Source organism: Cajanus cajan, chromosome 11, assembly GCF_000230855.2.
Source record: "Cajanus cajan strain Asha chromosome 11, NIPB_CcT2T_4, whole genome shotgun sequence".
NCBI classification, from domain to species: domain Eukaryota; kingdom Viridiplantae; phylum Streptophyta; class Magnoliopsida; order Fabales; family Fabaceae; genus Cajanus; species Cajanus cajan.
The window spans coordinates 39,824,094-39,837,500 of NC_138527.1; the positions used below are offsets into that span (position 1 = coordinate 39,824,094).

At 29.3% G+C, this 13,407-nt stretch overlaps 2 protein-coding genes across 3 annotated transcripts; one reads left to right on the forward strand and one right to left on the reverse strand.

The window, feature by feature from the left end:
- Nucleotides 1-345: 345 nt before the first annotated feature.
- On the reverse strand, nucleotides 346-3,673 carry LOC109799791 (transcription factor SPATULA). 2 transcript variants are annotated; one of them, XM_020360416.3, is made up of 7 exons: nucleotides 3,122-3,670; nucleotides 2,634-2,738; nucleotides 2,452-2,517; nucleotides 2,295-2,360; nucleotides 1,111-1,416; nucleotides 952-1,033; nucleotides 346-842 (listed from the first exon to the last, which is right to left on the reverse strand). In XM_020360416.3, exons 1-7 carry the CDS (start codon nucleotides 3,437-3,439, stop codon nucleotides 670-672), a joined length of 1,116 nt encoding a protein of 371 aa, XP_020216005.1. In that variant the 5' UTR covers nucleotides 3,440-3,670; the 3' UTR covers nucleotides 346-669. The 2 variants fall into 2 exon arrangements, with proteins under 2 accessions (XP_020216005.1, XP_029127609.1); XM_029271776.2 differs by having other exon boundaries at nucleotides 702-842; nucleotides 952-1,017; nucleotides 3,122-3,673.
- Nucleotides 3,674-9,841: 6,168 nt separating this feature from the next.
- Nucleotides 9,842-12,179, forward strand: LOC109801130 (caffeoyl-CoA O-methyltransferase 5). Its single transcript, XM_020362129.3, has 5 exons — nucleotides 9,842-10,185; nucleotides 10,280-10,359; nucleotides 10,558-10,702; nucleotides 11,477-11,608; nucleotides 11,759-12,179. The coding sequence occupies exons 1-5, from the start codon at nucleotides 10,090-10,092 to the stop codon at nucleotides 12,050-12,052; spliced, it is 747 nt and encodes a 248-aa protein (XP_020217718.1). The 5' UTR covers nucleotides 9,842-10,089; the 3' UTR covers nucleotides 12,053-12,179.
- Nucleotides 12,180-13,407: the final 1,228 nt, after the last annotated feature.

Sequence of the window (13,407 nt, forward strand, 5' to 3'; positions counted from 1 at the left end):
CTATCCATATTTATAATTATATATTCAAAATCAATTTTGATAACAAATTTCTAAACAATATTCAATATGAAAATCAAATTCATATATTTTATTATTTAAACAAAATCACGATATTTCTTATTCACATTTACTTAATCAATTATATCAATATATATCCAAACACACAAATTACCTTATTTTTTAAAAAATTATTTTAGAATTTATAATCACCCAATTCACCACCAAATCCAATGTTTAAGAAGGTTAGGTAAATTATGTATGGGGAAATAATAAGGCAATTTAGTTTTTATCGTGATCTTGAAATCATCATAGGAGATTTTACAGTCGTGAGTCGTTTATACTCCGTACAACAATTGGCAGTTCTTTCTGCATAAATTATACATAATACTTTTATCAGCAGAAGCTACAAATAATTTCTGCTCCCATGTCCAGAGGCTTTTTGAGAACACTACATTACAACAAAATGCTGCTTTTACGCGGAAACCAAAATTCAAAAAGCATTTTCAAGACTGCTAAACTTCAAAAATCTCACTTTTCGGTCTTCGAGTTACCATTGTGTCCACTTTCTCCCCTCTGCACTCACTCTGCTGAAAAGCTTCTAAAGCATGTTTTTGCATGCATGAACATACATTTCACATATGCTACTTAAGCATCATATATACATACCAGTTACCTACTTAACTGTGATGTAACAACAATGTTGGCCTCACTATTTCTTATGACCACTCCTGACTGATCTCTTCCTCCAATGCATGTGTGCAAAGAGTTGTTGCCCTTAGGATCACATGTTTGCGTGTCAAAAGAGAGTGATGCTGTAGTGCCTGACTCGAATTCTTTCACAACTGGGGTTCAGAAGAAAAGGTTGGATCATGAAATTGTTGTATAGTAATGAAAATATGGAATAGTTTATACTAGTTATATATTGAATTGTACAAGAAGAAACATGCGCACCTTGGGAGCCAACTAAAGTATTGGCATCTGAATGGATAGCACTTGATTGCTGGTAATGCAAAAGGTCTTCCCCTCGTATAGGCTTTACAATTCAAGTGAAACATGTAACAAAGACTAATACTTTTAACTACATATGATATACTACAAGGTTGAGCTTACCTCAGAAGTTCCTTTGTGTTGAAGAGGTTTTATATCTGGTTGGATTCGGGATTCCAGCCCGAAAGAAGTTTCTGAGTTGTTAATGTATGGAGGATAGGGCGCTGATGGCTGATTTGGCACAGCGTGTTTGTTAGGTAGATTGGATGCATAGTGCAAAGGGTTCTCTTGGTGCAGAGGCAGAGTAGCTGTCATGTTTAGAGGGGTAGACCTGTTTCTTTCACTTAATTCCATACTCATCTGAGATAACTGCAAGCCTTCAGGATAGCACATAGGATGCAAACTCAATCCATTTCTCATCGACAGCATCTGAAATTATGTCATGAAGAACTCATAAAGTTCAGTGATAGACTACTTTCAACTCAAAAACCAATTCTATTGAACAAAACCCATTTTCAAACTGACAACTATGACAAAATTTAATAATCATAAGCTTTGAATTCATCTAAGTAGAAAAAACATATGAGAACCAAACTCCTAGGAATATAGGCCTATAATAAGGTATCATTGCTTATGACAAAGATGATTCTAAAACTTTTTGTCTATGCTGCCCTTCTTTTTCACTATGAAGCTAATCAAGATTCAGGCTAACTCTTCAACTGAGACTGAATTAGTATTTTAACTTAGAGTGAAGGCTTCCTTCTACTCCTAGCAACAGTCTCCATGTGGCTGTAAACTTCAGATGTCAAATCATCAATAAGATCAGGTCCATTCTGTGTAATAGGCACCAATACCGGCCAGGTACAAAATTTAATTTTTACACGTCATTTTTTATTCTTGTAATTCTCATATCCAGTTGTTATCATTCGTTAAAGATATCTTTATCAAGATTCAATATACAAGTCAATTCTAACAGCACCTGTGGCATATATATTGCAAGGAAAAATAAAAAGAAACTACTAGAAAATTCACTGGATTATAATAGCAGCAAATAAAAATAATGGCTCTTCAAATGTTAGTAAAACTTTGGTTGCTTGAACTCGATGAATTCAAGTACAAAACCATAGAGGTTTTAGCGAGAAGACAACATTTCTGGCAAGGATTTTCTCAAATTTTCCTAAATTATGCAGTTTCACATACATATACTGTTCACATAAAAAAGAATTGCAGACAAGACGAACAACAATAACCAGAACATCAAAATTCACAAGTAGGACAAAACTGCAGCTTATAAAAGAAATACAGACCTGCACTTGTAGCTGAAGCTGTTTAAGGTACTCAATAGCTTCATCGAGCATTGAAGCCTTATCCGTCTGCCACACACAAAACAATTCATTACACCAAGACTAACTAATAACCAAAAAACTGCACCCGTAAAAACCTAGGTCGAAGAAACTTGTGCACCTTGTTAGAATTGGGAATTAGATTTTGCAAAGCCTTCATTTTCTCGTTGATCCTACTCCTTCTTCGCTGCTCAACAAGTCCAAGGCCAGAGCAAAAGGCACAAGGAAAATCACATAAGCATGATTAAAATCAAACCCAACAACCCAAGCTCAACAAACAGCCATCAACAGAAATCCACAAACCTTCTCAGACAAATTATGAACTTCTGCAGCTCTTGATCTTTTAGATGAACTCCTGGAAGGAGCAGGCTTTGTTGGAACTTCTTCGGCCAAAGCATCAACACCCTCCTACGTTCAGAAATTAGGAAGCAATTGTACTTCAAAATCGAAACAACAATAGACGCAGTTTTCACTTTAAATCCCCACAACAAAGCAGCAAAGTTCGTCCCAATTTTTTTCACCCCAACCAAAAGGTTTTACAAAGATCCGGACTAAAAACAGCCCAGGAAGCAAGTTTTATTTTTTATTTTTTTTTTTCACACTTACAGTTACGAATATCTTTATCAACCAGAAACCTAGCCATAACACCCAAAAAAAAAGGTTAAATATGTTGGTGTTACAATGTCAAACTGGGAACATAGAGTATTACGATGAGAAACAATTTTGCAGAGAAGCAACAATACTGAAAACTTGAAGAGTAAAAGAGAAGAAACAAACAGGGTGATATATACCTCACTTTCACAGTCATAGTCATCATTTTCGTTCTCACTGACTCCAACAGGTGAAGAAGACACATTTGCAGCAGAAACATGCAGAGGCTTGATAGCAAAGGAAGCGGTGGAATCAAGGGCTGGGATCTTTCCATCTTGGAGCGGTGAGGGCGAGAAAGAAGGGTGTGCATTTAGGTTATGGTGAGGAGCGTTGGATCCGGGCATGAAGTGGGAAGAAGAAGAAGAAGAAGGTGATGAACGGAGGAGAATCTGACGCAGGAAAAGAGAGATTTCGTCCTGCGAAGAGAGGTTCTTGTCGAAGTGGTACATGTCACCCATTGGTAGAGGTGTGAAGAATGCGAAGGGATGAAAGGGGTGGTTTTCCGTGCGTTGAGAAGCGAAGTAAATGGCAACGCAACCACTTTCAGAAACCTGTTGAAAAGGAAAAGGAAAAGGAAAAAGAACAAGGACATGAACACGACATGATATGGGGAATTGTGGGCGGGTTTTTGGATCACAATTGTGTTATGTTAATGTTACTCACGCGCCATCACCTTTCACAATTCTTCACTTTCCACTCTAAACTTTCACATATATAATACTAACTCCTCCCTCCTCCAATTTCACACTCTAAATAAATTATTACTAAATTCTTATAGGGGGACTTGTTTTGCACAATTTCAGCTTAATTTTAATTTTTTAAATTGTCAATCTCCTTCATCAAGAACATAGAACTAAGAAGAAACATAATTGAAAGTAAAATTATACTAAAGCCATCGGTTGGTAAAGTCGATAAACATAGTTTGAGACAGTATATATAAAGTCTTATTTATTATATTTCCTATTAATAAAAAAGTAAAAATAAATTAAAGGATTCAAATAAACAAGGTATATGAGGAGAGAATATATTATTAACCTTAATCACCACAAATACGAGGCCTGGCGTTCCTGTTGGTGTTGTTGTTTCTGTTTTTGCTGTGTCAGAAAGTGTAGTGGAAGTCCCGTGGTAGCACGCTCCACTACGTGTGGCAGTGGCACGTGAGCCACATAATCATATTTTTACTCTCAATCTTTAACACTGCTACTAATTCACTAATCTTCATGAATTTGGCTCTCAAGGTGTGCTGGCCGGTGCAACAGTGCCCATAAAAATTATCTTATATCAGATACAATGTTTATAATAGAAAATTAACAACGTACACGAGACCATTAGTGAAAAGAGAGAAATAAACAAATACATGTCACAACGGATTTAGATATAAAAAGAAAATTTGAATGGATGAAGTGAGATAAAAGAAAAACGATAGCTACATTATCTATTCAATAAATGAATGAGTGCGTGTTTAATTTTCATTTTCTAACAATTTTTTTTTCTGTTTAAATGTGAATTTACGTGAAAGTTATTATTTATTATTTCTAGTTAAACATGAAAGATTACATCTTGACTCTAATGTACACATGCTGAGTTCTAGTTAGAAGATATTTATAATTTTTTATATATATTCATAGGTACATATGAATATTCATGAATATTCATAAAAATATAAATTTTAAAATAAAAACTAACAAAATAAATCATTTTAAAACATATATTTATATTTAAAAAAATTATAACATATCTTTTTATTAAAATATAAGAATTTCACTATTCGTTTGCACACCATTATTAAGTGGTTACATATTTAAATATTCATCTAAAATTTATAGTGAGTTTTTTTTTTGTAAAATTTAAAAGTTATATAATACTTTAATTTAATATTAAATTGTTAAAATTATTGAATACAATAATTTGATTAAAATTAATTTGATATTTATTTATCTATCTATCTATTTCTCTCTCTATATATAAATGGATGCTAGTGGACGGTACTTCCTCTATCGTAAAGGTCTTACATATATATTATTGTTCAATGCTAGTCAAACGGACCTTTAAATCGAAAATCTAACACGAAAAGTAATAACTTAACATGAAATTTAAAGAAAAATAAATTTAACATGAAAGTTATATCACAAGTTGCATAAAATAGAAAATTGTCATATATATTAAATAACTACAATCAATTTACATAAACCAATAGAAGTACTACCAAAAATGAATACTAGTTTATTGGAGAGTGCTTTCTATATATGGGAGGAGACATTATCTTGTTCTATAGTCCAGATGATGAGTAACAATAAAATATATTTTATTTACTTTTTTTTCCCTTCTTATATCATCATTTATTATATTGGCTACTTTTTTCTTCTTCCTTATGTTTCTATGATTCTATCCACTACGTTTCTAACATAGTTGAATATCCCATTATATTTTTGGAAACTGATTATAATAGACTATCGTTTTTAATTCTCTCTAAAATATCGTGAAAATAGAGTTTGATTAAGGTTTCCAAGATCAAGTTTAAATATTATAAATTGTGTTTGCATTTCTATATAAAAAAAAATTATAATGATTTTTCTGAAAAATAAAAAACTTAAATGAATTAAATGATTATGGCCATTGTAAAAATATTTCAGATGCCAAGTTATAGTCCGTAATATTTACTTGTGTCAGACCTTGCGACCGATCACCACATAAGTGAATGTGAAGTTTGTATTTTTTTTTTTAAATGTCTCTGATACTGTTACTGTTAGAACTTACAAGTCCATAGCTATGATTTCGATGAGACGACTCCTTGCGATTATGCATGAAAGCAGCAACCCCTTCCCACGCAAACCCTTATCTTCAGAGTTAAATAATTAAATCAGTAATACTACTATATAATGATATTAGTCTTTTGGTTACAACTAAATTTATATTTTATTTCACTTTATTTTTTCATCATTATCCTATAGCAAATGAGTAGTTAAAAATAAGATAATTTTTTAAAATTAAAAATATATAATTTAATATTTAAACGTTTCAAAAGTAAGAAAAGTAGTTATTCTTAAAAAAATTAAAGTGAAGCAGAGCTTAAAATGGGAATGGTGAGATGAGATATGATTAGTTGATCAGACGTCTCAATCTCTACCTCTATCATTGTCTTGTCCGACTCAACGTCACCTTAACCCGACATAACAAATATTTATTAATATCTTTTACTAAACCTTATTCATTATTCGTACTAGCACGTGGCTAATCTTGATTGGCTCAGAAAATCTCGAATCCAGTGCTGTGGGATGGACCACCACAGTATCTGCGTCAATGTCATCCAACGTCACACATACAAGGCATCAACGATCATACACGCCAACTAGTACCTACCATCACTATTTTCATTTTTCTCTTTCTCTTTGTTATGCAAAAGAAGAGAACAAGGCAGAAGAAAATGATGTATTTCTTGTTTTGTATATATGCATCCAAAGAAAAGAAAGAGGGGGTATTAATTATAATTGTCAACGAAAATTGTAAGTATATTTTCTGAAATAATAGCAAAGGGTTGATTGATTTGATTAGATTAGAGGGCTGTTTTTTGCTTTTGCTGTAACTGTAATGATGAAAGCATCGTGAATAGTGATGTACATTGTGTAGAGTGTAGAGTATGATTTGGGTGATATGATAGTTAAAACGACAAGTTAAAGCAAATGGTGAATTGAATTGTCTAGATTTATTGCATTGAATGGGTTCTTATAACTTATTGTAGAAAGTGCAGTTATGATTTGGAAGAAGGATCCGATGGTACTCTCTGGTGTGGTGTGGTCGTATCTAAAAGAATCGAATATGTTGGTTGTGGGGTAATGCAACTTTTTGACTCTGACTTTCATCACGATACGAGAGACTGAGAGATGCGCCTTCTTCTACTGTGGTTGTGTTGTGTTGTGGCCAAAGATGAGAGAGGATTCATTCTGGACACAACTGCATGGGAACAGGGATATTGTTAAATTTCAAACAAAGCTTAGATTCAAAGCCACTGTTTTAAAACTCAATAAATAATCTTATGAAGCTTCTATATATACTTTTCATTTCAAAAAGATATTAACAAAATTTTCTCTTTTATCTTTAACAGATTTTTGCTGAATTTTTTATTAATTAAAATTCAGAAAATTATTAACATTTATACTATACAATATGTATGGATTTTTTTTACAGGGTAATATGTACAGATATGAAACAATAAAAAGATTATATTATACTAACAATGTTTAGCATAGTTAGTAGATACCTAATTTCTTAAATTGAATTTTTTATGCTGTGGAACCCCAAAAAAACTTTAATGTATATCTATTATATCAAACAAACGGCACATGTATATTTGAAGTAGGGATGACAAATAAATTCATACATGTGAGTAATACTTAAATTTGTCTCGATTTTGATTGAAAATACTCATTTTGATTGGGTATAGGTACGGGTATATATGTTGTACTCATATCTATATCGATCCCCGTTCCCATTCCCTGCTTAATACTCACTTTTAATTTAATTGTATTAAAAAAAATTAATATTTTATTATGTGTAATTATTTATTATAATGTGAAACATTTATAATTATTTAATTATTAAGAAGTCTCTTAATTAAAATATGAGATAGAGAAACAACTTAATTATAATTATAATATAATGAAAAAATAATTTAAAAATATTGTGTTTTTTTTAATAAAATAAAATAATTTTTTACGGGAACGGATACGGGTATACCTGATACCTAACAAGAACGGGGATGAGGATGAAAATTATATACCCTATAGGTACAGGGATGGGTTTGAATTATGAGAACATGAACGGGTATCATGAAACCTGTACTTGACCCACCCGTTGTCATTCCTAATTTTGAGACAAGAACGAATTCACATTGTTCATAGTGGTAAAAAGCGCCCTCACTAAAATGTTTAGTTTATATATATATAATAATAATGTACTTACACTTATTATGTTAAAAATTAAATATTTTTACTCTTTTTTGTAATTTTGTTTTGTAAAAAAGTGTTAAAGTTAATATATTAATTTTTTAAGTTTTTTTTTATAATATATATAATACTATTTTGTCTCGTAATAACTGTTTTGTTCGAACAAAAAATAAGTCTTAAAATAAGTGTAATATTAACGTTTATATTAATTAGTTTTTTTTATTTATATCTTTCAAAGTATTTTTTAGTTGTATTGCATTATTTTTAATAATAAAAAAAATTAATAATAAGGTTTCTTTATTCTTGGTCTGTGTAAAATAATTTAGAACAATACTTATTATGAGACAGAAAAAAAAAATATCAATTATAATTAAGTTAGTTAATGGACTAATGAGTGATGACTGATCCAATCTCATATTATATTGTTTTTTTTTTAAAGTAAAAAATTTGATATATAATATAAATGGTTAAATGATTGTTTAATTATTTATATAAAAATGATATTTTAAAAGTGTTAAAAATGATAAAATTATTCAATAGTTTTAAAATATAAATTTTTATAAAAAAATAATTTGATATATTTATATTTTAAAGAAACAAGAAATTTTATGTTTAAACTACAAATTTATGTATACGTACAATCCCTGCTACTTAAAATTTTTTGATCTGCCATTGTTTGTAGATCATGCTATCTTATATTATTACTTAATGATTTACATTAAATAATAAGTTTAACGTTTATTTTTTATTCGTGGGAATAGAATACTAATTTTATATACACCCTATTCTCACATAATCATATTTTAATTTTTACAACACATATTTTTTAATTTTAATACTAAATTAAATTATTTTTATTTAATTAACTAATTATTTAAGAAAATACTTTAAAATTAATTTAATCAAAATTAAAATTAAGTATAATGAGATATTTTGCAAATAACTAATAAAATATATATTTTTTAACTAAACTAATATTTAAAAATTGAAAAGGTCTATAGTTTTATATTTTAATATATACTTTCTCATATATTCTTAATTTACGTTTTTTAATATTTCATTTATATTTAAATGTACCCATACAATGTGTATTTGTTATTTTCATGGATAAAGTCTCGTAGTATCAGCTTGTGAAGCCCATGAGTAAAAGAACTGAATTGAGTGCTATACACGGACAATAAAAATGAGGTGAAGAATAAAGAATAGATCAATGAAGGCTTAAATATAATTTTTTTTATCAATGATGAACTAATTACTTTTAAGTAATAAGAGGATAAAATGTCTGAAATATTAAAAGTAAATTAAAAAAATGTATAAAGTCTAAAAATTAAGTAATAAAATTTATAAAATCAAAAAATATGAATAATAAAAATGTTAATTAAATCATTATTGAATAATTAAAAAATAAATAAAAATGTGACAAGGTACTTATAGTTGACAATATTCCTTCTGTATTCTACTATAAGAAAAAAAAACACATATTTTTTTAATATAAACAAATTTTAATTATTTAATAAATGATCTTTCACTTGCATTACTTTTTTTTAATCCTTTATAATAAGGATAATTTAAAAATAATTTTATAAAATTAATAAAATTTAATATAAATAACTAAATTTTTTAATAATATAATTTTTTTCCTTATAATAAAGAACAGACAAAGTATAGTAAAGAGAAATTGGGAAAATATTATTTGTTGTGGATCATTATTACTTTTAACTGCAACTCCTAACTCATGCTAAATTGAAGAATGTTTTCCATAATTATAATGAAAGAATAGCATAAGAATTTGGAGTTAGCTCTCGTCTTAATGATGGAGTCCCAATTAAAATATCAGTTTTTAAAATTTTTAAAATGACCAGCCTGTGGCAGGGAGTTTCACCTCCTACTTAATATAATAATAATAATTCAGTTATAATAATGAGAGTGAGGAAGGTGTTAAAGAATTTTCTAACAAGAAATGTTTACATATGAGTCTTTAAAATAGAAAGGAAGCCTGAAAAATTCCAAATGGATCGAAGCTTCAGCCTACCAACTCCATAACTACCATTGACGATCATTAATTTCATCAAATGAAAATGAAAGGAATTACCTACGACACTTGTGCTTAATTTCTATAAATAAGCGTTTTGGGCCATTGTTTACATAACGTAGCAAAGACAGAGATGACTATGACTAAGGAGGAACAACAACAAAACCACATCGCTGGTCACAAAGAACAAGGTCACAAAAGTCTCCTTCAGAGCGATGCACTCTATCAGGTAAAGGTTCCTCCAATTACCAACATGTTTTCATTTTATCTCTAAAGTCAACAATTTTTTGTCTCCAATTCCCTATATTATACCGGTGGTGCAGTATATACTTGAAACCAGTGTGTACCCAAGAGAGCATGAGAGCTTGAAGGAGCTGCGAGAGTTGACCCAAAAACATCCTTGGTAAGATCATCAATATATGTTCACAATAATTAATCAATGTTTTCAACTGACTAAAATAGTAAAATACATACTGTAGAGAAAAGGTGAGTCCTAAAATAACTAATTTTCAAGATATTAGTCCCTTACTTTGATCAGACGATATATATTTTGGAAGAAGAAAAAAACACTGACTTCTAGGCACACGATTTTGTAAAACAGGAACCTGATGGCTACGCCAGCGGACGAAGGACAACTTCTAGGCATGCTACTTAAGCTTATCAATGCTAAGAACACCATGGAAATAGGAGTATACACTGGTTACTCCTTGCTTTCCACTGCCCTCGCCCTACCACCTCACGGAAAGGTCATTCATTAATTTGCTTAACCACAACTCTGCTTGGATTCATATTTAGAAGTATTTCTTAAAAAAAAAAATTATATTAAAAATAAAAAGAAGTTGTGAGAAATACTTGAATACTTCTATCTAAACATGTTTTATATATTATATAGTACTTAAGAGTTATTAATCGTGAATTAACATAAATGATTCGATCAAGGTTGCGTTTTTCATGACGCAAGCTTAATATTTGTTGTAACTATTAAAATTTTATTTTGGTGAGCATATCTTATTTAAAGAGATCTCTTAAAACTAAGTGAAATTCTTTTGAAATTTTTTTATTGATTTTTAGTTTCACAAATAAAATTCTACATCAAATTAGACACTATTAAACTGAACATTAATTTTTAGGTTAATGATTTTGAACATGTCATTGACACTATACTCAATGATTTTTGGAGATGTCATTATCTATTTACCATTTTACAAATAAAAAAATAAATAGATTTTTTTTTTAATATATGACAACTATAAGTTATTTTCCTAATTACTCTAGTGTTATACTATTAATTAATAAAACATCATCGTTAATATGATTTTTTAAATAATTATCATAAAAGTTAATAAAGTTATTATATATATATATATAAATAAATAAATAAGAGTCGTCAATTTATAATGAGTTATTCTCATAACTTAAAATTTCTGTGTATAAGATTAAGATAGAAATTTGATATATTAATTAATTAAGCTGGACTGCATGAGTGTACTGAGTAATGAAGTACGTTTTGTTGAAATTAGATCTTAGCTATGGATGTTAACCGGCAATATTATGAACTGGGGTTGCCTGTGATTCAAAAAGCTGGAGTGGCTCACAAGATTGACTTCAGAGAAGGACCTGCTCTTTCTCTTCTTGACCAACTCATCAAACAAGTACGTGCCTAGCCTTCATATTATTAATTAATTTTATAGATAAAAGAAAGATTCATTGCAAATGAAAAATTATGTATATATATTTGTGTTAGCTAGAAAGTTGAAATGGTTAATTGTGATTCGTTCATTTTGCATTGCATGCATGCGCAGGAAAAGAATAAGGGAACGTTCGATTTCATCTTCGTGGATGCTGATAAGGACAACTACTTGAACTACCACAAGAGGGTGATTGAGCTTGTGAAGGTTGGGGGACTGATCGGCTACGACAACACCCTATGGAACGGCTCCGTGGTCGCCCCACCCGATGCGCCTCTCATGAATTACATTAGGCATTATCGCCATTTTGTCATGGAGCTCAACAAAGCTCTTGCACTCGATTCAAGGGTCGAGATTTGCCAGCTTCCCGTTGGTGATGGGATTACCCTGTGCCGCCGCATCATCTGATCACTCTCCCCCTTCCCTCTCATTTTACGTATCTCACCTGCTATATGTAGTAGAAAAACACAAGTTTCTCCTATTCTACCTAATCCTTAAATAAATTCATTCATGTATGCTTGCATGGATTTTATTAGTTACTCTTCTACAGTTCTACGCAATTACATCCATAATGTTTTTCTTCCTTGACGCAACGCTAACACGTTTTAATTCAAAGTCATATATGTGACATATATACAATGAGTAAGCGATAATAATATGTTCAGTTATAAATGTTTTTAATAAAATATACCTAAACTAGAAGTGGTAGAAGAGTCCATTAATATATACTTCAACTTTATAAAGTTCATTTTTAAAAGAATATTCATGTAAAATTTAATTAAATTTACATCGTTAAAATTAAACAAACTTGAATCAAATTGGATGGATGGTATGGGTGGGAAGAAATCCTCTCTCTTTTATTTTCATATCTAATGGATCATTTAATTAATACTTAATGATCAAAATATATCCAAACATATATTTTTTTTATATTAAACTTTTTCTTTTATTAAAAATTTACACCCATTTTGTTTATGTTCAAATAACAGTTTTGTTCGAGATCGAACTGAGGTAAAAATGTTTTGTCTATATAATTATATCAATTTATATAATACTTTTTCTCCTAATGTCAAATACAATTATATTACTATATTAGTAAGTTATAAATTTATATGACTATAAAAAATTTACATTAATGACATACAAAAAATGTCATTATAAGTATAATATATATGTAGATATATATCTATCTGACATATAACTATACATAATTTTAGTGTTGATTTTGAATGAGATTTAACAATATATTTGTATGTCACTATAACTTATACTCATACTTTATAACAATATACCAACATATACTATATTTATTATGTGAGTAAAAATAGTTTATAGTGAACATATTTATATGTGTTATTATATCGCAATTTTCTTATAATACATAAACAATGTTGAGGACACTAATCAAATGACATAATATATTAGGATCTCACTTGAAAATAATTAATGAATATGCTATAAAGTCAAAAATAAGATGTTAAAAGATAATAATAAGATAATTAAGTTATATATAAATTAATGCAAAAAAAATTATATACAAATTATATCATTTGATTGACCAATTATTTCCTAACTTTTTAAAATTTGTTATGTTGGCCCGAACAAAACTCACTTTTTTTTTACCGTCTTTAATAACTCATTATTTATATAATTATAATTATTTCGGTACTACAAGATTTTCAAGTTGACCTTCATCTCAATGATAACTTGAATTTCAATCTCATTTGTATATGTATTGATTTAGCAATGTCAAATACACTTAA

What these genes read in the sequence shown, in the direction of transcription:
- LOC109799791 (XM_020360416.3), bottom strand. Translation starts at nt 3,439, where the DNA reads ATGGGTGACATGTACCACTTCGACAAGAACCTCTCTTCGCAGGACGAA. An exon ending in AACACAAAGGAACTTCTGAG is followed by an intron (nt 1,034 to 1,110) that starts GTAAGCTCAACC and finishes TGAATTGTAAAG; the next exon opens with CCTATACGAGGGGAAGACCT. An exon ending in TACTTTAGTTGGCTCCCAAG is followed by an intron (nt 843 to 951) that starts GTGCGCATGTTT and finishes TCTGAACCCCAG; the next exon opens with TTGTGAAAGAATTCGAGTCA.
- LOC109801130 (XM_020362129.3), top strand. Translation starts at nt 10,090, where the DNA reads ATGACTATGACTAAGGAGGAACAACAACAAAACCACATCGCTGGTCAC. An exon ending in CCCTACCACCTCACGGAAAG is followed by an intron (nt 10,703 to 11,476) that starts GTCATTCATTAA and finishes TGTTGAAATTAG; the next exon opens with ATCTTAGCTATGGATGTTAA. An exon ending in TTGACCAACTCATCAAACAA is followed by an intron (nt 11,609 to 11,758) that starts GTACGTGCCTAG and finishes ATGCATGCGCAG; the next exon opens with GAAAAGAATAAGGGAACGTT.